The 24470-nt window shown below is 34.9% G+C and overlaps 2 protein-coding genes and 1 non-coding gene across 23 annotated transcripts in view; all 3 read right to left on the reverse strand.

Annotated features, from left to right (window-relative positions):
- The window catches only part of COBLL1 (cordon-bleu WH2 repeat protein like 1), a 193748-nt gene that overhangs the window by 26215 nt on the left and 143063 nt on the right, over nt 1–24470 (reverse strand). For 9 of the 21 annotated variants that reach the window (XM_024927872.4, XM_055108679.2, XM_034954392.3 and 6 more), the window contains 3 exons: nt 20089–21662; nt 18033–18209; nt 10540–11815 (listed from right to left, as the gene is read on the reverse strand). In XM_024927872.4, coding sequence (XP_024783640.4) covers nt 11729–11815; nt 18033–18209; nt 20089–21662 — 1838 coding nt within the window. In that variant the 3' untranslated portion in view covers nt 10540–11728. Of the gene's footprint in view, nt 1–10539; nt 11816–18032; nt 18210–20088; nt 21663–24470 lie in introns of those variants that run through there. The other 12 variants (XM_034954394.3, XM_034954391.3, XM_055108678.2 and 9 more) reach the window with 3 other exon arrangements.
- LOC103786515 (large ribosomal subunit protein uL16-like) lies at nt 11822–13575 on the reverse strand. The gene has a single exon (XM_034954405.3). The coding sequence runs from the start codon at nt 13423–13425 to the stop codon at nt 13069–13071; it is 357 nt and encodes a 118-aa protein (XP_034810296.1). The 5' UTR covers nt 13426–13575; the 3' UTR covers nt 11822–13068.
- LOC112439160 (small nucleolar RNA SNORA70) lies at nt 13433–13567 on the reverse strand. Its single transcript, XR_003027459.1, has one exon. It is a non-coding gene; the product is annotated as a small nucleolar RNA SNORA70 (small nucleolar RNA).

Here is a 24470-nt window from a genome sequence, read left to right on the forward strand (position 1 = left end):
AGCTGGAACTATAGGCACGCACCACCAGACCCAGCTAATTTTTGTATTTTTAGTTGAGATAGGGTTTCACCGTGTTGGCCAGGATGGCCTCGATCTCTTGACCTCGTGATCTGCCCACCTCGACCTCCCAAAGTGCTGGCATTACAGGCGTGAACCACTGCGCCCAGCCAAAATTTACTGTCTTATTCATGCATTCTTTCAACAAACATTTATTGCATGCCTAATATGACAGGCAATATGGAAGAATGAGGACTCTAGAGTCAAAATGCCTGGGTTCATGTTCTGGCTTTCTGTTTACTAGATATGTAATCTTGGATAACTTGTTCCTCAGCTTCCTCATTTATAAGATAGAGGTAATAATAATACCTACTGTTATTTTTTATTAAATGATTAACATCAATGAAGCATTTAGATGAAGATATGGTAAGGGCAAAAGCTCCTGTTGTTATGATGTGTTATGGATTGGGGATAGAGGGCAAACAAGATAGATATGGAGTCTACCCTCATGGGAAAAATTGGATAAGCAGCTTTTACACTACAATTATGTTAAGTGCTAAAAGAAGGTATAGCATGAATAATATAACATAGTTCTAACATCTCTTTAAACATTCATGCGTAATTTTCTTCTGCTATTGCAACCAAGGGAAGCCACACAGTACACTGCTATTCCACATGTTGGTAACTGAGATTTGAAATCTTTGTTATTTCTACACTGAATCATACCCTTTTAAATGAAGCAAGTGAAATTTCATATCTGTGACATTGTGTTGGGCAGGCATCCTTGGAATAATTTCTCCATTTTATTCTTATTTCTTTATGACCACTTAAAAGTTTCAAGAAAACAATCTTAATTTCATTGTGCTACATTCCTTAAGGCACAAATCTTTGTGATGCTTCAGGGACCTTTGTCTTGATAAAGACAAGTACCTCAGAAAAAAAAAATGAGGAGACCAACAGCCAGTGTTTGTTGACGATGAGCTCAGTTGTTCTTCACATTGTGCAACAGATGGCATCGACAGACTGATGGTTGGGAAGGAGGAAACCAATTTCAAATACACCGTTGTCTCATACCACAGCACCATGTCATAATTACATATTGATTTCCTTTCTTCTAATCCCACTGTCAGCCTTCTACAAGTGAGTTGATTTGGATAATCTGAAAAAATATTAACCAGATATCTCTCAACACACTTGTCATTTTGGCCCCATCTCAGATATCAAAGAGGCTTGAGGCACAGATTTTAAATTTATATTTAAATAAATATAGGCTTGTTCTGCAGACAGCTCATCTAGACAAGAATTTAAAAAAGAAAAGAAAGCTGCCAAAGAATCTTCAAGAAGTCAAACTCATTTCTCTGAGACTTTTCTTAAAAAATAAAACGATTTTTTAGGATTCCCCAAATGAGGATGGGACAAAAAGTGAGCCGAAAGTCCCAAGGTTGCTAAAAATGACTTACTTTATCTTTGGCATGTGTATTAAATGTCTTATCTTAAATTTAGACAAGGTTTTTGAGGTCTCTTCTAAAATACAGGGGTCATAAAAATGTTTTATTGCTTTTCTTTTCTTCCACAATGACATGGGTATTCTTTATGGTAGGAGAATAGAAAACTTGGGACTCACCCTTTAAATTGAAAGACAGATAACATAAGCACTGGCCACCTGCTGCCAAGCAAGGTGCGGTCCAGTACTGCTGTGGTTATATGGTGAACTGTGACAGCATTTCCATGGTGTGGTACTTGAGTGCACTAAAAATAGGCAACCGTGAACTATACTGCAGTTGAAGGACAAGATAAAAATAGGAAAGAAACCTGAAAAATAATTGTATAAATAGAGTACAGGGATTAACAACTCAACCCACAGGATTGAATTCCCTAATAAGTTTTGCTATTTTTATTGAATGCAGTAAATAAACTAACATTTAAATATTTAAGAGAAATGTTTAGTATAGAAGTGTTTTCTGAATTTAAGAATGGTTGACATTCAAGCAGAGATAATGTATACCATAATTTTGAATAGAAGTTCTTTAATCTTTTTAGCTGGGATGTGCCTTTATATCTTTTAATGGTACTCCTTTCACTAAACACACACATATAAACACACACACACACAACTTGGATAATATCTGTCAGCTATAAAAAATATAATTGACCTTGTAGATGTAGCTAAAACCTGACCTTTATTTGCAGAGTCTCAGCTTTGATCTTGTATTCAATTCCCAGAAAACAGTAAGGACTGGGAAGAGCCCAAAAAATGAAGGCATTCTATATCATTTGGCATAAATGTAGCCAATATAGAGATGGCATCAAATGCTTAAATATTCTTCATATTTCCTTAAAATGAAACATTTAAAATGCTGGTTTCAATAATTCGGGGATGGAAAATCTGTACCAGATTACCAACTCTTGGCCTCATATTTCAGTCCTCTCTCATTTTGCCTTCTGTATTTCCACCAAAAATGCCATCGATTCTTAACTCTGCTTTCCCCCCCCCCCCTTTTTCTGCCACGAGTCTAGAGCCAGAATCCCATCAAAATCAGACTTGGATTTTGGCAAAGGATCATTAACTTCTGAATTTCTGGCCACTTCCAGCAGATTAATTTTATGATTATGTCACCTTTCTGCTCAAAACTTCATAGGATTACTTAGAGGAATTCTACACTCTCTAAACCTGCTATTCATTTTTAACAGTAATACATTAATTATGCATTTATTTTATTCAACCAATTTATATAATAAACATCTCTAAATCCACTGTCCAATTTATATCATAGAATAAACATCACTGATAACTTACCTATGTGTCCCTTGCCTAACCTAATCCTATCCCCCTTTCTCCCTCTCACAGGTAACCAATCTCCTAAATTTAATGTTTATCAAGCCTCCTTTTAAAAATCTCTTAGCAAACATATGTACATCTAATTTAATTTTATAAGAAGGTTATAATTTTATATGTTGCCTTCTGTGGCTTTCTTCAAAATTTTTGTCCTTGACATTTGCTTACTATTATTTATCTGTGCCCATCGGAACTTGGGCTGTTTCTTTCTTTCTTTTTTTTTTTTTTTTTTGCTATTACCAAAGCATCCAAAGTGTACTGCAAACATTCTTAACATGTCTTCTGGAAAATGTACCTACTTTGGTTTCTCTTGGGTAAATGCCTAAGAGTGAAACTGCTGAGTTTTAGGTTGTACTAGCAAAGGTACTGGTAGGAACAAGATCAAATTGTGTAATTGAGGAAAGTTTAAAAAAAGAACTATTGTGGGACAACAAAACATGCTAGGACTAGCAAGGGCAAGGATCCTTAAACATCCCTAGCCCTAACAAGGCACAAACAGGGAGCTATTACTTAATCTCAAAAGGGTAGCTGCAGCTTTAAAAGATTACTCAACAGAGCTCTAGCTTTCAGTAGAATTCAGTTAACAAACTGGCAGAGAAAGAGTTGATCTCACTAAGAACCTTGACCTGACTCTCTACCCTTCTCACAAATGTCTTGCCATGGTCTCTCATTGGCTGAACCAAATCAGAAGGCAGAATGCAAGGAAACCATTCATGATCCCCTTCCAAGAACACAGTGCAGGGTGGAGAGGGCTAAGATCCAGATCTAGAGAGATAAATGGATATATGCAAATGTTAGATATTATAGAATTCCCTCTTATTTTTCAAAGTGTTTGTACTAATTGATACTCCCACCAACAGTGGATAAGATCATACTGGGCCATATCCTCTCCAACACTTAGTATTATTAGACTTCTGAATTTTTGTCAATAGGCTCAAATTGTTATCTCCTTGTGGTCTTGATTTGCATTCCCTCAGTTAACTGCTAACACTGAGCTATTCTTCGTGTTTGCTAGTTAGACACATTAACTCTTCTGTAAAATTTCCAGTCATATATTATGGAAATTAAGTCTATGCTGAAATTTACAGAGAAGAGCAAAGAGCAAGAATAGCCAAGACATTTCTGAAGGAGAAGAAAAACGAGCAACTTTTCTTCAAGATATAAAGGCTTATTATAAAGTTACAGTAATTAAGACAGTAATATTGGTGCAGTATACACATTTTGACCAATGGAACAGGAAAATAAAAGCCCCAAAATAGACTTAGGAATTTAGGGATCATCAAAAATGATGGAGATAATACGTCAGATCACTGAAGAAAGGCATGGTTATTTAACTAATACAGTTTAAAAATTTGACTATTCATATAGGGAGCAAGAAGAAAAAATGGATTGCTATCTGAAACCATACAAAAAACTTCAGATGAATTCAGACCTTAAATTTAAGAAGCAAAGCCTTAAAACTTTCAGAATAAAATACCAATGAATGCCCCTGTCTGACCTCAGGGTAGAAAAGGAATCCTTAAACATAATACAAAAAATCTTAACCATAACAGAAAATACTGATGCATTCAATTATGTTAATAAGAAATTTTCATTAAGACAATTTAAATAAACAATAAGCCACAAACATGAAGATAATATTTAAATTCATGTAACTAATAATGAGCTAGTATCAAGAACATATAAAGCACTTCTGAAAAAAGGCAAATGACCTAGTGGAAAAAGGGACAACTTACATTTCTAGCATAGTTTTCTTTTATGACCGTGTTTTATGAACCATCACTAGTCTATAATTCTTGGAGGACTAAAATTGTCTTAGCTGTCTTTGTTTCTTTATGACCCAGCACAGTGCCTGTTGGAAAGAAAATGGTCAACGCATGTTCATCAAATAAAGGAACAAACTTGTCACCCCAGAATAATGCAGACTGTTAATAAAACTCACCATATGCATGCCCTCAGAGTCTTTCCTCTTATATTCACATTACCAACTCCTATCCACCCCGTTTTGGAAGTCCAGATCACCAGTCCCTTTACATCATGTCTTCGCAGCCTCTAGCATTTAGCAAATATTTCTCTGGGACATCTCATGCACTGTTGGATTATGTTTCTCCACATTTCTGTTTGTCTCCTCTGACTTTGATTCTAGACTTCTCAAGAAGGCCATACTTCTCTAAAGCACCCTGCCTAGTAAAATTCTAGGAGGTGTCCCATATTTATAGGGGATGTGGTGCAACACCTCGTACAAATTACCAGCCATCCATCAGGTTTCAAAATGGCAGAATAAGTGGTCTTGGAGAAATACTGGTCACTTTCATTATGATTTTTCTCCGGTTTAGGCAACTGAGATAAGGTTACAAAGATTAGAAATGTAATTTATGAGGTACTCATTGCAAAGGAAAAAAAAACTTTTTGAAGATAGTTCAAGTACACAGTTACAATTGCAATAAGGCAGCAGAGTATAGCAGAAAAAAATGGGGCCATGGTATCAAATATGTCTTCAACCCCAGCACCACCCTAGGGTGCTCTGAACTTCATGAGTAAAATGTGATAAAAATCTACCTCAAGGGACATGTAGCAGAGTAAATGGTAGAGAAGTGGTATTTAAATTTCATTTTCCCTATTTCTCCCGTCCCTCTTAAAAATAATGCCGTGTTCCAAGAACAGAAAACCAAACACCGCATAAATGGGAGTTGAACAATGAGAACACATGGACACAGGGAAGGGAACATCATACACTGGGCCTCTCGGGGGGTGGGGGCGGGGGCTAGAGGAGGGATATCATTAAGAGAAATATCTAATGTAGATGATGGGTTGATGGGTGCAGCAAACTACCATGGCACATGTATACTGATGTAACAAACCTGCATGTTCTGCACATGTATCACAGAACTTAAAATATAAATAATAATAATAATAATAATAATACTGTGCTCCATCAGGTCTTGCAGTGTATGGTGTTTTTTAGTTAAAACTGAACCATAACACCCTTAATTAATTTTGCTAATAGTGAGATGCTTTTGCCAAATTCCTACTTGCCTCCAATCATCTATCCTGACTTGACTAACATTCTTAATGGGTGGAAGGAGAACAAATGGCCACAAATTAAATGTCTTTATCCATATGAATAGAGTGCAATCGGTCACTGTAACAGGAGTGTCTCAATAATTTACTTATTGACTTTATTATAATTTCAAACATGCAGACAAGTTAAAAATCATGTACAATATAACCCACATACCCACCACCTAGATTTAACAATTGTAACCGTCATAATAATAACGTACAGAGTAATGATGACATTACCAAAATTTCCTAAGTATATTATTTTCTGATCCCTTGAAGGTATCCAAAATCCACCAACAGAAATCATCCAAAAAGTTTCTTCACTATGAACCCTTCAGTGAACTTTTCCCCATTCATAACATGGGGGCATCGCTGAGGGAGAACTACCAAGGAGCACACAGGGTGAGTTACTCTTTTCTGTAATGACGCCTCTTGGTTTCTTGACTTAGGGAGTCCTGGGCCTGCTCACTTCTATTACTCATATGGCAGATTCTGCTTCTTCCTTCTTTGTACACTTTCAGGTTTTCAATGAAATAGCACAGTTGCCAGATTTAGCTAAGAAAAATACAGGATGCCTAGTTAGCTTGAACGTCAGATAAACAATATAAAAATATAAGTATATCCCAAATATTGTATGGGATATGCTTATACTAAAAAAAATTTTGTTGTTTATCCGAAGTTCAAATTTAACTGGGCATTCTGTATTTTATCTTGCAATCCTGTGAAATAGACAAATTTAATGACCTTCTGAAGGGGGTCTAGATGACTTTGACAGCTGGGCTCTCATGCTTCTAGGTCTGAAGACAAAATGAGAGAAAACTATAGAGAAAGGGAGAGAATATACTTTTGCACTACGACTAAGAAAAAAATATTTAGAATTGCTTTTAACTGGTTGGGAGCTAGACAGAAAGTCTGAGGTGTATTTGTGTTGGATTTAGTAAGTCATCTGTGAGATTCTGGAGGAAACAGTGTTGTGGAACTGAACAGACTGAATGAATTTATGATTAGGGTTAGAGTCATATGTGTATGGTTTGTTTAACAGGGTGTATTGCACCTATTGCCACATTAATGCTGTATATAAACCAACCACAAACCTTGGTGGTATTGCTGGGGTAAGCATTTATTGCTTACACATCAGAGTAAACTGGGGGCCTGGCTCTTAGGTGATCTAGGTTGGCCTCAGTTGGGAGCTCTGCTCCCTGCATCTCTCATCCTTTTCTTAGGACCATTCAGCTGTTTCAGAGATGTCTTTCTCACAGCAACATTTCAAATACAGTGAAAGCAAGCAGAAACACATGAACCTTTGAGGGCTGGTCTTAGAACTGGCACAGTGTCATTTTCACTTCATTCTGTTACTCTCAAAACCTGCTCCTATGGGTGGGAGAGGGGGCTCTGCCTCTTTAATGAGAGGAGCTGCAAAGTCACACAGCAGAAGGTATGGATGCAAGAGAGGGAAAGAACTGAGGCCATCACTGCTATCACAGCAAAAGGTATGGATGCAAGAGAGAGAAAGAATTGAGGCCATCACTATGCCTATCGCTATCGCAAGGCCTGGGCTGGAAACTAAGAATAAACTGGGGAGCAAAAAAGTTGCTTCTTTTTGAAAACTATACATTTGTTTGCAACTGTAGCATTTTTTTTCTTCTCCAAGAAAAGTAATTAGCAAGACTTACAAATGATTTTTTCCAGTTTGTGAAGCAGAGATGCCAACAGATCTCTACAAATTACCAGAATGTTCCACAACTCTTCTCAAAATACCTGTCAAAAAAGTTCTGAGCACATGGTGGCATTTTTTCCTTGTTGTAAACACAATGTATCTATATGAAGAGTCTAACATATTAAGGATGGAAATTTGCAGGAAAGTGGTAACATTTAAGAGAAAAGGAAAACCAACTGAAGATTCAGAACAAATAACTTCCTATTCTGGTATCCCTTGAAATCTAGCACCAGTTTCTTCATCATTTGCTACATTTAGTTATGGGGAAGAACAAATTAGTAATTGGATGTGGGACTCTGAGACTCCTCTGCTTCTGTGACCTTTGTAAAGTAGCAATCTTTGCACACCTTTTAAATATGTGGATCAAATAAAAATCTTGTTGTCAACTCTGAAATAGCAAATAAATAGGAGCTATTTTTACATCTAAAACCTCAGAAACCACTTTGACCCTGGAAATCTTCACTATGACCTCTAATTGCAAGTTCTTTTCTTTCAAGTCAGTTATCAAAATCAGTAGATTTTAAAAATGATGAGTTTGATTCTTAGTTCTTTGATACTTATTTTCTCTACTGGTAGTGGGTACAAACTAAACTGGAATTAGACACATACATAATTGTATCAATTGGGACGCTTTGGGTTTTAAGCACCTATAAGTAACTAAGTCTCAGGACAAAGATTGGTCTCATTTCAAGGACTTGGATAAGATGACAGAGTGTGTATGCTGTTGCCAGTGCCTAGTGGCCAAGGCCAGATCTGGCAGTTCATGAAGAGGTGAAATCGGAAGAAGGGTCACTCCTCAAAGGATAGGGAGTATATTAGGCAAATAATACCTGTTCACTAATAGTATTGACATCAGGTAACTTTAAAAGATGAATTGCCTGCCGTTTTTAAAATAAGGTTCATTTTTATTCATATTAATTCATTTTTCAGAAGAGAAAATGAAGCATAGAGAAAGTAATTTGCCCAAGATCCCATGACTCATAAGTGGCAGACTTGTGATCTGAACCCCAATCTCTTCACTCCAGCCAACATTATGTACCGCAGCAAGAAACAATAGAATGGCTAACAGAAATACGATCGATCTGTATGTGTAAAAAGAAAAGCTCTTCCAGAACACTGCTGGTATAAAAGGCAAGTTGTTACATAGTATTAGAGTGTGACCTCCTTTCATGTTAAGAAACACACACACACACACACACACACACAAAAGCCCCCAACAAACCTGCACACATGTACTTCATATAAATACATCTATATAGGGCTTCATATCAAAATATTAACAGCTATCTTTGGAGAGGGGAGTGGGACGCTGGGGATGAAAAAGAATGTATTTTATACTCTATCATATATATGTAATCTGAATTATAATTTTAATATTATATAAATAAATAACTTGATTGGGGGAAAGAAGGAAAAGCAAAATGCCTAGATGCTAAAAATTATACATGAAAGTCAAAAGTTGGTTCTAGACCATTCCTGTATCTTCCTTGTGCTGTTATTTTAGGATATGATGAGTGAAAACTACTTGTCACAAATTTCTTTCCCCATTGACAGGATAGCACACATTCTCCTAAAATGGTGTCGATAAGGCGACTTTTCAGAACATACATGTATTAATGGTTTATATACATAGCCCCCTAAGTCCTATGTGACCTTTAAAACATTATTTTATTATAATTATAAACTACAAGTATACTAGAATCTAGAATATAATAAGCACTTGTTTTCAAACAGCAGTTTATAAAATACTACAAACACAATTGATGCCTCTTATAAATCTCAATTCAGTCTTTCTTGGTTCCCACAGGTAACCACCAGCAAATTTTTTCCCTACATATACAGCCATAATTTATAGTATCATTTTTTATATTTATACTTTATGTAACTAATTTCATAAAACATGACTTGTTCCACCACTCACTCTTGTCACTTGTTTTTGAGATGTATTCATGCTGACATATATAGCTCTAGCTTGTTCATTTGGACTGCTGTGTGGAAGTCTATCATATGAATATATGCATTACTAAAGCTGAGCACGGGTTAGGACCCCTTTCTGCTGTTTTACACAAGGCTGCTGTGAACATTTTTGCAGATGTCTCCTTATGCACGTGCATAAGTACTTATTTAAGGTAACATGGTAAGGAATCTTTAATTTTACTAGATATTGCAGAACTGGTAGTTATGCCAGTGTATTTTCCCACCAACAGAAGAGTTCCCACTGTTTGATGTTCCTGACAACACTTGCTATTTTGAAACTTACGTTTTTGCTAATTTGATGTGGTAACTTTCCATGTTTTTAACTTGTATTTCCCTGATTATCAGTGAAGAATATTTTTTTTCCATGTTTGTTGGCCTTTTGAATTTCCTCTTGTAAGAATAATGTGCTGATATTTCTATTAGGTAGACTTATCATGAGTTGTAGTAACTTTCATTTCTTCATAAATTAAGCCTTTCTTATATATTAATATATTGAAAACATCTTACATGTTGCTTGTCTTTATGTCTTCAATCCAACTCAAAATATATGAAGGTTTAAATTAGGGATCCAAATTTATATTTTTATAAGTAGATAATTATGCCATCACAATATTTTTAAAAAAATTCACTCCTTTCTCTACTTGCTTATAACAACATAACTTCAGTATCTATATATGAGGGTCTCTCCAAATGATTCAAGGAAAACAGCAGCAACATTTAGCATTTAAGATGGCCATGCCATGTATCAGGAACTATGCTAAACATTTTAAATGTTTAGACCATGCATTTTGGAGTCAGAATGCCAGGGCTTAAATGTACACTAGGGATCCCTGATAAATGGTAAATCTTACAAATTTCTTGTTTGTTCACTGGCTAATAGAAATGTATGCATCAGGTAAGGGAAATAAATATGCTGGTTGACACAAACTATATATTTTTAAAAAGCACCCCAAATATACAACTTGCTTTTATTAAATTGAAAAAAAAATCCCCAAGAGGCAGATATCCCAGTAGTTTTAGTGAAAACAAATTTAATATCATCGTGTTTGAACAAAGCTTTCAGAATAAGTGAGCAATTAAATTCTTAAAGTAGGGACAGAACACCAACAGGCTCTAGACTCTGGAAGAGCTGTAAGCCGACAAATTGGCATTGTTTTGCTTAACAGTTTTAGCTTCAATGTAAATATATATTATTACTTAGAATATTAGCATCTGAACTATATAATGACTATTTTATCATTTTACTTGAATTAAAACCAGAATTTCTGGAACTTCCAAATAGTCTTTAAAGTTTTTCAATATAAACATAAACTAACCCCTATTCCTCTCTACATACCAAATGTGAAATAACTGTCACAATATATCAGCATTTTCACAGAAAGATGTTTAAGGCTTCTGGCACATAAAATGTGTAATTTCTGTGTGACAATGTCATAATTATATACAGAAAATATTTAAAATTCTTGTAGAATTTAAGTTCTAAAGATTAAAAAAACAAGAGTTCCATGTTAATAAAATATTAAAATACTATGAGCTTCCCATAAAATTGACAGTGATTTGTAATTACATAAAGAATACACAAGGCAAGTCTTTCACACTAAGTGAATCATCATTGAAAATAATTATTGAACTGAATATACTTATTTGGTATCACTAGTTTTCTAAATCATTCTTTCAGCCCAAAACAGGCTTTCATATAACTTATAAATATTTCCAATTGCTACACTGAGGCAGCAAATGTCATATCTATGTTTGTCCTAGTTGTATGTCATACAAATATAAGTCTATGAATCTTATACTTTTGTCTAAGTCACCATTGTAGAGAATGTGCTGGTAAGTGAAATCAATACAAAGGGATTATTTTTCATTTGTAAAAAATGAAAATCATTTACACCTTGTTTTAAAGTTCTAAAGCAACATATTCAACTCTTAAGGCAAAAAAAAGATCAAAAAATTACTATAAATTATAAATTCTGGTAACTTTTCTTCTGGCATTAAAAGCCACAGCACAAATTCTAATATTTTAATAGATAATATATTAGTGTACATCTGAATATACATTTGCCAAAATGTTCCATTAGTATGAAGTTGGTCTGAAGTGGAAGTGAAGTGCAGTGAGTGGTGTGGCAGGGTAACATTTAACGGCCGTCCTGGGCATCAGGGGACATGGAATGGCTGAGTCTTGACCTTCCATTCACAGATATTGTATTTGATGGAATGGTAACCTAAGAGAAAGAAACACACTTTGCACCCATCAATTTAAAATGGGATAGCTGTCTGATTTTCAATTTTCAACAGTTACCACATTTTAACTTCTGCTTAATTGTAAATGATAAGTATTTATTATTCAATAAATTATAATCAAGAATAAATGTTCATTCTACCATAAAATTTAAAGAGAGAGTCGTTATTTTCACAACAAATAAGATAAATAATCCATTAACACATCTTAATCTGTACAGAATTACCAAATCAACACAAAGGACAAGAGCACAAACAGACTGCAAACCAAGCTGTTAAAGAGCATTTTTAGCTAGATTAATTCTGTAATTCTGGCTCCCCAAAACTGCCTCTGAGAATGTAGAAAGATAAAGTGAATTCCACAAAGCAATGAATTTTACAAGTTTTGTACTGATGGTATAAATTAACGTGAAATCCCCCTCCCAATGGCCCCCTATTTATTCAAAACAAAAAAACTAGCCCTTGGTTTTAAAAATGCTTTCATATAAAGGATTTAAAAATTAAAATCTGTGACTGTTAAGCCAAATGACTGAAGACTGAAAAGGAGTTTTTTTTTTCCCCTAGTAAGTAAACTCCTAAGTTTCAAAATTCTATGGCAAAGTCTTCTATTCACAAACTATAAGTGAATAAAAACACTAAAAGAAGAATTTTCTACATAGTGTGAAATTCCAGCTTTTGAAAAATGTAAAGTCATCTGTATTCTGAATAGTAAATACCTATATTTTGAAACATCATACTTGCAATATAATGAAGATATTTTAAGACAGTTTAGATTATAATTTGACTAATTTAGATTCATAACCAAACACTATCATTTTCTCACAAGAAGACAACTGGAGTACAAATGGCCACAGATTTTCCTATTAACTGAGTAAATTGGTTAAAAGGAAAATGAAATTGGCAAATTTAGTTTGGACTTGGCTTCCTTGCGCTTCGCTTTTTGCCTTTTACTAAATAAAGATTGGTCATCTAAACTAATGAGTTTTCTCGATTGTCTGATGAATCCAGGATGGAGCAGAGTGATTGACACTACACACCTAAAAGAATATGGTAAGAAGAGTTGCCACCAGCAGAAGGGAAAACTCATCTGCACTCTCTTTAGTATGCCTGTGAGATTTCTTTCCAAGTATAGCCAACAAATGACAGGTAATGACTTTCTTTCTTTCCTTTTTTTTTTTTTTGGAGAGGAAGTAGAATTTATCGGTGAGTATTAAGAGGGGAAGCACAGTGAAAGCCCTCATGAGTGCAGGGCCCGGCACTTGTCCACAGGGCCACGACTGGGGATGTACTTGACCCCACAGCCATCTGGGATGAGCCACTTCTCAGCCACCATGTCTTCAAATTCATCGACATTGAACTTGGTGAAGCCCCATTTCTTTGAGAAGTGGATCGTCTGGCAGCCAGAGAACTTGAACTTGGCCCTGTGCAGGGCCTCAATCACATGCTCCTTGTTCTGCAGCTTGGTGTGGACGGACATGGTAACTTGGCCAATGTGACCCCTGACCACAGTGCCCTGGGGCTTTCCAAAGGCACCTCGCATGCCTGTTTGAAGCCTACATTGGGGTAATGCAAGGCCAGAGACATGAACATACATCTGAAAGGCCTATTATCAAGGTCCCTTAGAGCAACCTATATAGGAAACAGGCTGCATACACCACCAAGGAAGCTGCTGTTTGCAGCCATTGCACACTGGGCCCCCATAAGGAAAGGAACTCAGTACACTTAATTGACTGCAGAGGTAATGACTTCCATTGTGGAACCTTGGTCCTAAATGTTTCTGTGTACAGGATAATTATTTTGTAATCCTTGCCAAAATTGCAGTTCTCATAATTCTTTGTGAAGGAGAAAATTTGTTTTAGGCATTTAGAAAACGTATCGATGGCTCTAAATGTCTCCACGTAAAAGATGCTCATTGTACCACCATATACAGAATCCACTTAAATGTCCAGAAATAATGAACAAATAAGCTACGGCACATTCATAAAGTCAAATACTACGTAATCTTTAAAAGAATAGTATATGTATATATATAAACAATTTTAAAAAGCTTCAAAGAGACATTTGTTTATGAATGGATTTGCAGAGGATTCCATTTTGTAAATTAAATACATTTACATACTACAGAAGTGGGCTAGAAGCTTACAGAGCAACCTATCAAGAATGGTTATTTTTGAATAGAAATGACATCTTCTTTATTATTTAAAAACTTGTTTACTAAACTTTTAAACACAAGAAGCCATCAATAGAATACTAGTTTACGCATTCTGAGGGCAGAGATCTTACTGATTTTAATGCCAGTTTATACCTACTTTATATTTATTTTAGTGCCTGGGACAGTGTAGTGCTCAATAAATATTTCTTAAATGGAATATGGTAACTTTTTACAAACATTCATAAACAAAAAAGAAGGTATCACTTGAATGTTTTTGAATGAGGAACATATTACACTTATAATACAGATACTTAAAAAAACAACATTTAAGAATTTACTGATGTGAATATCTACTAGTTGATTGTCTACTCCTGAAGTTTAAAGCATTTTTAGGAATTTCACATAGCTTTCTTTTTTCCATAAGGAATGTAACTATAACAATTTCTATCATTTACATTTACTTTAAAAACGTAGAAATCGCTGCCAACCTGAAACTCTTTGGTTGTTCAAATTTAAACTAAGGAAATATGAATTAAAAAAACTAATTAAATAAACAAAACAAGCCAGCAAGATTCTGTGTGACTTACCCAGTTTTTTCCTTCCCTCCACCTTCTGTTGAACCAAAGATAAATCTTACATTTGAAAAACACTTAATACACAGTGATAAATATCAAAATATCATTCACTATTTTCAGACCTTACTTGTAATAGGGTAATAACTTCATTTTTAGTAAATCAGAGACCATCAAGTACTGAAAGCCAAAGTTGTTCTTATGTCAACACAGGCCAAGGGTAATGAATTAATCTGTCTTACTCTTTGTAAATAATTTGCTGATTCATAAACCTTAACATCACACAATTTATAAAATACTGAGCTTGATTTATTAATGCTTTACTTGAAGAAAAGACTAATCTCTGTGACTACATGGGGGTTGAGTAGGGGTAAGGTATGCAAAAAATCCCTTCTGAAACATGACAAAAAACATGGCATATTTAAAAACATGGCATATTTATGACTACATTTACACTAGAGCAATCAACTAGATAATTGTTCTATTGTGAACCAACCATTATAATGAAGGTTAATTGCCTGCGTATGAACCAGAGCCATAAGACAAGTGGGTACCTGGAGTTAAATTGAACATTTGGGTGCCAAGATATAGAGAAACACAGAGCCAACTTTCTGATGAACAATCTAAACCTACTATCAAAATCACTGGAGATTTTATTTGGCAATATAATTGTTGTTCTATAAAACAAATGTCAGAATTTAAAAGAAACCAGAAGAAATCTTCAGTACAGAACAGAAACATAAGACTTAAGCAAAGATCACAAGAAATTAAGAGCCTGCCTGTGCCCATTTTTACTTCCTTTTGCAATTTTTTGAAATAGAATATATGTATAGAAAAATTCACTAAATGTAAATACGCAGCCCAGTGAAAAACAAATGTGCATACAATGCACCACTCATGTCAAGAGAAAAAATACCTCCACGTTCCCTATTAATCTTCTTTTAAAATTGTGGTATTTTCTTCAGCATAGATTTTAGCCTTATTTTGAATATTTTTATTGCATTACAATAAATAACATTTATCTGGATTACTTAGCTTTTTGATTCCCCCTTAAATTGTGTGCATGGCCTACATCAATAAGCCCTCAGCAACCCCTCTTTTTTCCCTCTGGAAGTAAGCGCTATCATAAGTTTTGTAATTACTTCCTTGCTTTTAAAAATAACTGCCACTTACGCATGCATCACTAAATAATGTAAATTAGTTTTGTATGCTGTCAAACTTTATGCATATATATCTGTGTATTTTTGTGCACACTGTTGCATTTTACTATATTTTGTCCATTTGATGGCTATATGACAGTCCATTCTTTGAATATACTGCTATTAATTCTACTAATTGGATATTAGGGTTATATTTATTTGGAGTTTTTACAAATAATATTCCCTGAACATTCTTATGTGTGAGAGTCCTGGTACACAATAACAACATTTTTAGGGTACGTAACTAGAAGTGAAAAATGCTCGTCATGAAGTTTGTATATTGTGAACTTTACTAGATACTATGTCCATTTTTAGTGAAATGAGATGGATTATAGATGAGATTTTTATTTTAAAAAAATTAGAATCTGGCACTATGCTCAGAGCTATCAATAAGGTTCCACTGAAAGACAGAAAATTTTAGATTCAATAGAACCTAAAGTAATTAGTTTTAAACAGGAAACAATTATAGGATAATCATTTATTGCCCACTTTTTATGTTGATTCATCTTCAGCTCATTCTAGAAGCAATGAGAGTTTTCTGTGTGAAAGGACTGCCAAGTCAGGGTCCATAACACACCAAGTATATAGCTGCTGGCCTGTATAATTCTGTTGGCCTAAAAGGCATTTCCAACTTAATGCAGTTTTCTGCAATTAGTTCATTGAAACTGATGAATATCTTCACTGACCTAGTATAAAGGCATCGCAATCAGTTTCTGTGTAGTAACTTGGTTCTCCCATGGGCCTGATATACCACTGTATCTCAGGACCAGGCTGTGAATGCACAGAAGACAGAGGCTTCATTTTATTCATTTTCGTGTTCTCAGTATCTAGTACAATATTTGTTACTTATGTGCTTTAAAAATGCTTGCCAAATTTATTGAACTGAGAAACCAGTAGTGCTTGGTTTGAAACTCATTCTTAATTTACAAGATCAGAAAAAGAAAACTTTTCGTGAGGTTGTGTAATTTATTAACAAGGGCATTTATCCTCCTCTAAAAATATAAATTTGTCATGACCGATGAAAAACCAATTTCAATATTAAAAGCTATACCAAATTGTTATGCTGCCTGGCACCTAAAATCAGACTCTACAAATAATTTACAAAATTCAAATCTAATCCACTGTAGTATTCCCTCCTGTTTCCTCCACTCCTGACAGCACCCAGTATTCTGCCTTGTCTCCATGTTTGCCCAGACAGGGTGCCAAGTCCTCTGGGAGGAATTGCTGTCACTCATACCTCCTCACATACACACCAAGGAAGTTGGCTTATGCAGTCAAGTTTGGCCAATGTTGATATGGTTGAAAGGCCCGGAAAGCCTTTCCCCATTTCTTTTCCTATCTTTGTAGCATTCCTGTTCCTTTGCAGATTTAATTTCTGTTGAGCTCAATGTTTTGCTCAACAAGTCTCTTACTATTCTCTAAATGGCTTTTAAAATGATCACAGAAGGAATTCACAAAATGAAATGCCTCGGGAGTTAATGGAATAATAAGTACTTTCCTCGTCTTAGATGCGGAGGTGCTTCCAACCAGGAGAATTAAGGGGAGAAGACAACAGAGGTTTAGGGAGAGGACTCTCTCTGGGGAGTCTAAGTGCTGATGCCTTGTTCAAAGCTTCACCACATCTTCTTCTCAGTGGATGAAGGGAACCCAAGGAGGAAATTCACCTGAAAAGAATTCCCTGTGACACTTGGGTGTTTTTCCTGAGAAAAAGCAGACTTCCTCTTTTTTTCTTCTTCTACCCCACAGTAAGGAGGAGCTAGACAACTTTGGCAGGACATTACTAAGATTAGAATTTCTGCATTATCTATCATCTACATTCTCTAGGTATTCTGCACTTTTTTTTGGTTTAACCTATAAAACTCTTCCCTAAGCCTCATATATGGTGGTAACTAATCATGGCAAGAGCTATGACTACAAACTTGTAGGTTCCTATCACTAATGTACCTTTTTTGGAACAGGAAGGTGTTTTCCAAAGAGTCTTTCTCGAGGTGCTAACATAATCTCTTAAAATCAGAGTCCAGGGTATTCTCTATATAGTTATGTAAGAATGAACAAAATTCATGTTCTGCACCTGGCCCATGTTGTGGAAAATAAACCTGACATATTTTTCAAATACGTGTAAGACTCTGGAACTCTTTCAGCTTATACTTCAAGGACACAGAAGAGTAACGTTGGGAACCCTATTTAGATTTACATGCTAGAAAATTTTTTCCCTAAGTATTAGTTTGACAATGGTGACAATAAACCCACTGTCACCCATCTGATAAAGAAGACTTACCCTTTTCAATTTGGCAGCAGCCTCCCCCGAACGGATTGCAGTCAGCAAACTCTGTCGCATCTGTTCTGGGTCAGAGCTTTGGAATGTTAAAGAACTTTGTCTCATAACAGTGAATGATGGGCAATCAGTTGGAGTTGGTATTTGGGAATTCTGTTCATTATGTGCAGAGTTATTTTCCTACAAAAATAAATGTGAAATATTTATATGAATGCCAAGAAAAGAATGGGCCATTTTTTGCAAAACATTTTCATCATCAATAGTTCTTTAACAATCACCATTTGCCACACTGGTGTTTCAGACACAGCTCTGTTTCCTCACCCACTGAATTATCTCTGCTGCCAGAGCTAAGCTGGAAGATGAGGGCATTATTCTCTCTTGAACTCAGGAAGCCAAAGAAGAAAAGTGGTACCACTCTTTGCTTCATAAATACAGTGGTAATTTTATTGTTCTTGAGTTAAATACTGCTGACTTCACCAATACACAGAACTGGTTAGAAAAGCCAAATTAAGATTTTAAAAAATACTGCAAACTAAAAAATGACCCATTTTCATGGTTTCAACATACCAGGCTATGAAATTACTAGTTTTAAATGAGCAAAACAGTCAAATAGACAATGTCATATTTGTTGAATCTAATATATCTTCTAATAAAGGAATACTAATTACTATGCTACACTTAGTAGCTTATTTTGTGTTTCTGGAAGTCACATGGACTAAGTGCTAACCATGTTTTATTTTTTGCCATGAGAATCAATATATAAAAATTAGGAACTTCCAAACTGAAGACTAAAAAATTTAATTACGCTTCTCAGGAAGGAATATTTAGTAACTGATGTAAGTGGCATATGTTATCAAGTAATCTTAAATGTCTTTTTCAAACTGCCAAATACGTATCTTTACCAAAAAATGAGCCAAACAGGGCTCAGGCAATGACTTAAAAGCTTTATTATCTAAACCAAGCTTCCATTGTTTAGGAATGGTATTCTATTCCAAGAAAAATCACAGGCTTTGTGCCCAAGTAAAGAATTAATCTTTGTATCATACTTCTATTCCTGATGCTGTATCAAAGTAATAAACATAAATGTAAAATACATGAAAAATATTAAGATAAATGTTGTTATACAATTATGGAAAAATATTTACTTGGCAATATGGTTAACATTCTTTTGCTCTAGGAATGTTTGAAAAAGTAATATTAAATACTTCTGGAACTGTCACACAAATATGAATGTATTCTTTAAACACTATCAGAGTAAGAGTACACAAAGTATTTCTTTAAAATTGCATGAGGATTATCATAAATCATGCTGTGAATTTCATCTTCTCCTTTGACTCTATTATCTGAAGCTAGCAAAATACAACATTTAGTTGACCAAACACTAAGTCAACAACATTCCTTTATGGTAAATATTTAAGGTTAGATAGTGGTTAGATAACAGTTTGGTCAACATACATATTATAGTTGAAAGTTGACACTGAATTAACAAAATGGGGAATTAAGAAAATTACATTTTAAAACTCTGCTTTCCATGTATTTATATGTGAAAATGTACAATATATGCAAGCTGAAGTTGAGTGTATATGATGGAAATCACATAGCTGAGAGATGCTCAGTTATTTTGTCTAGTCTCTCATACTATTATTTTTCCATTTCATTAAGACTATTTCCTTTACTATTACATAGTAATGTAAAATTGGAGAATAAACCAGAAGATTTAGACAAGTTAAAAACAAATTAAGATAACCAAGGAAAATAGAACCATAAACTAGTAAATATATCATACAAATGATATGAGCAAAGAAACTTTAAAACATTTGCTAATGACACAATTATATAATGATGACCTTACAGTAATACCTAAACAAGTTATGTAAGTTATAATTGGGAGCAAATAATCAGATTTTATGTATCACCACTATCTTCACTACAATAGCTTAATTTCAGATGAATATGAGTTCAGAGTTAAGTAGCACACAAACATACCAACATGCTTGTTAACCCCCATTAAACCATGTCATCAAATTTGAATACTTATTTTTAAAAAGGCTACAGTTACCTTATCAGACACACCAAGCTGTGGGATGTCCACAAATTTATTTACAGAATGAGTCTTCCCTTCCTCTGTGTTGGCTGGAGGTTGGACCAATGCACTGGCACTAGGTGACTCGGTGCGCTCTTTACTGAAAGACTGTGACCTTTTCACTACAGCAAGAGCAAACGGTGAAGGACCAGAACTTGAGTATGGTCGTGGGGCACCAAAAGTTTTCAAAGTCTTCAGATTTTGTGTGGATACCTGACTAGCAGGAATTGTCACAGGTTTTGCAGCTATGGGAGGAGGGGAGGCTTCAGCAGGAGCCTGACCGATGACATCATCATCAGTTTTTTCAACAAGGGGTTGTGGAACAGAGTGAGGCATTTTACTTAAGGGAGAAAGAGTCTGCTCCGGAGAAGGCAGCATATCCCTTTCTGCCTCTTTATTTGTCAGTTCTTTTGGAGCAGGATTAGGGGCAGCATGGACACTCTTGGCAGCTGCAGATGTCACATAGTGACCCGATACTCTCTTCTGCATCTGCAAAAAAAAAGAGCTGGGTTTGGCCTGGGCATTTGAAGCCCGAGATTTAAATTTTGATTCCAAAATATTGTTTATTTCTTCCAAATTTGGTGCAAAAGGAGCTGTGCCAGTGTCTCTTGTCATTTTGGGAGCAGGTTTCAGAGGACTAACCATGGCACCATCAGGTGAGCTCACAGAACTGGGCACTTGATGCTCTGTTCTCAGGTTAGGCTTCGGTTTAAGGTTTGGCAGTGGCTCTTCTGGGCTTTCAGAAATAGCAGAATCTTCTGTTTGGATGGCAGTTTCTTTCACATTCTCATGAGTGTGCTTTTTCCCTAAAGCATGCATGTCCTGATCATCTTTATACTCTATGGTTTCTGATTGCCAGTCTTTCGATATTTCCAAGGATTTGGGAGGCACTATTTTATAAGTAGTCATGCCAATTTTGGGTATATACTCTCGTGTAATTTCATTTGAAGGTTTTGGCTTGGGATTGTAGTCCTGTCTATAAAGTGGGTAATTCTTTAGGTAAGAAGCAGTTGAATTTTTGTCAATCCTATCTATAGGAGGCAAAAGATCATCATTACCATGTGCACAAATTGGATCTTTTACGGTAAGCGGATCTTCTGAATGTATAATTAGGGTGCCTTGACTCCTGAATTCCCTTGAGGTATTTACAGAATCTTGTGAACTTAAGCATGAGTGTTGAGTTGATATGTTGTTATTTGAAGTTTGCACACATTCTTCAACTTTGGAGTCAGATAAATTATGATCTTGGTGTTTCCCATCAAAACTGTTACAAGAAGGGGTTGTCTGAATTGCTGCATCTTGCATTTTTGTCTTTTCTGCACTGGGTTGATTCAGTTTTTGATCTGGTACTGATGAAGCTGCTAGATGGTTTTCCTTGTAACTTATAGCAGTATCAGTTTCATGTGCCTCAGAGTTTGATGGTCTCTCAACTTCCATATCAATGTTGTTATTTTTGGCAACACCTCCTACATTGATTTCTGTTTTCTTCACTCCATTTTTCATATTGTCTTCTGTGTTCTCTGGATAGACAATTATTTCATTTTGAACTACTGAGAGAAAAAAATCATCAAGTTAAATATATGAAAAAAGTAGAAAACCTCAAGTTTTTAATGCCTACTTTCTCCAACCTGAAATAGTTTGGTTTGAATTCTACAGATAATTTTCAACTCACTGACTATATAAAGGTAGGTAGTAGCATACAGAGAAAACAGTACGTGCTTTGGATTCATACAGACTGAAGTTTGGAATCCCTGGCTTAACTAGTGTGGCCACAACATGTTAATTAACCCCTTTGAGCCTCAGTTTGCTCAGACATAAAAAGGTGAAAATATTTATATTATATGTGTATCATTTAGATAGCATGCTCATCAGTATATTGACCAGAATAAACACTCCATAGAAGGTAAATAAAAATAAGTTTTTACTTCTTAGAAGATGTCATTCAGTCATTGTTCATGACAAAAAATAGAAATTGACAAATTCAAAAACTGTATTTTTCCTCTATTTTGACTGTCTTTTCTATAGCCCCTAGCATATTTATATTTTCATACCTAACATTAAAAGGAAAAGAATCCCAGCAAATGCAGTTTTAATGAAGGCCTTAACAGAAAACATTAAGATTTATAGTAAAAACAGAATCTCAGTTGATTGTCTTGTTAACTAGGTATCTTTGTTGAAGGCTGTTAGAGGACTTTATTTTTAGTTATAACATGGGTGATTTCAATGACATGAAATCAGTCATAATGGTTTCGATTTTTCTCTGTTGGAAATAGGCATCCTTATTCTACAGTCAGAGTCAAAATCAAAGTAGAGAAAATAACCTTCCTCTCCCTTGCACTACTTTTCCTCTTGATTCTAATTCAGACCTCCTGAAAACAAAACTCATTTGCCAGTGTCTAGGTTAACAGAGCAACAGCTTCCAGTCAACAACATGACGGCAAAGCACTGGCAGGAGGCATGTGGAAGGAAACAGGGTTTGGAGTCTGCACCATGTGCCCAGTACCGAATTAAGTCATTCCTCTGCTCCTCTATTCAAATGCCCTGAAGAATCATGCTTCCTGCACCATCACTGTGCTTATCTTCAAAACCCTAGTGGCCTTTTCACATATGGCAATAGTTTGCACAGCACAAGTTAAATGTGAGCCTTGGGGGTCAAACTGTGAAATTATGTCAAGTTATTTCTCTATAGTTTTATCATTACCCACTTTTACCTATAAGAATGAGATGAAGTACACTGCCTAAAATGTAATAAGCTATATTATATAGTTTCTCTCTTAAAAAAAGAAAAAGAAAAAAGATATGCATGCAGAAAAATATCATGTTAGGTAAATTTGTATACAATTTAAAAACATATCTTCACATTTTTAAACTCTGCCTGATTGCACAGTTATTTGGTTGTGGCAGTTAATATTCTATATTGTGTTGCAAGATTCCTATATTAAACATGTAATTTTAAAATGGAACTCATTTTTATTCTTCCCAGATAAAATGCAACTGAGTATCAGAATACGTACCATCTACTTAGGTGAATTCTTTTCTCAATGACCAATTATTATTAACTATTTTGATTTACAAAATTGAAGACCCATGTTCTTAGGAACCATAGAAGAGGCACATTTCTGCCTCTGCTCTCAGTTTACTTGGTTCATAAGTATTTTTCAATGTTCATATGAAAAACACTATTTTGAACACTGTTATAAGCATGAAAGAATTTAAGAAACAATCTCTGGCAGCAGGAAATGAGTCTAAATGTATTTCCTTCTTTCTTTCTTATTTCTAATTTTCCACTGAGTATATGTATTTCCCAGAAATATTTTCCAAAAGAAAGTAAATCAATGTAAACATATATTTTAAATTGAATCCCCATTTAAAAACCCTAATTTATTGGTTTTAGAATTATAAGTCTCTGTTTTTCATATTTTTGGTAGGTTACACCTAGTTTACCATTGTCTAACTCTGAATTTCTTCTCAACATTTCATGATTATTTCCAGTGACTGGCAGTCCTGGAAACCCAGAATCCATCCTCATATACAACTGACAATGTTAACCAAGTGTTTATAAATGGCTAGATCATTTTCCAAGAATGGCCAGTAGAGGGAGAAGGTATCTTTTATACTATAGTGACCCTCTACTCAAAAGTGACACTGACATTGACAAACTTACAAGAAGGTGATTTAGATAAGGGTAGGTAAAAAGGAAAACAGAATAAAACTACTTTAAGAATAATAGACATTATTTACTTTAAAAAACAACTAGAGTTGACAAAGGTCATAGCAAAACAAACCATATGCAAATCAAAGTACTACGTAAATGTACTTGTGACTCTGGCACTAACTTGACAACAAAAGTCTTAACAAAAATGATTCAACTTGACTATTGTTTTAAAGAGAAAGAAGCAGCTTTTAAATCATAATTTCTCAATAGGAATGCTATTGCCATCACAGTACATGCTGTGAAAAACTGACTCAAGTGGAAAAGAATGAAAAAATTATTTGCTTTTAGACCTTCTCAGTATGATATCTCACAATGGTATTGAATGTGGGAGAAAATGAATCAGTAGCATACATAATCAAGTTAACGAACACATACCACACACATACAATTATATATATATATAAAATTATATATATAAGTATGACATTGCGATTATCTATGTCTTATTCAAATATGAATACTACATCCTAAGTTTTCTAAATATCTTAACCTAGTTTCCTAGATCAACATAATAGATTGGACTATGAGAATTCATAAGCCACTTCCTTCTTAACCCCTTAAAACACCATTGAGTATTTTTTGAATTTTCTATTTGCATAGGATTGTTTTTCTGAAATTCAATACTAAGTACATATTTTATGAG

Source organism: Pan paniscus, chromosome 13 (genome assembly GCF_029289425.2).
Source record: "Pan paniscus chromosome 13, NHGRI_mPanPan1-v2.0_pri, whole genome shotgun sequence".
NCBI classification, from domain to species: Eukaryota; Metazoa; Chordata; class Mammalia; order Primates; family Hominidae; genus Pan; species Pan paniscus.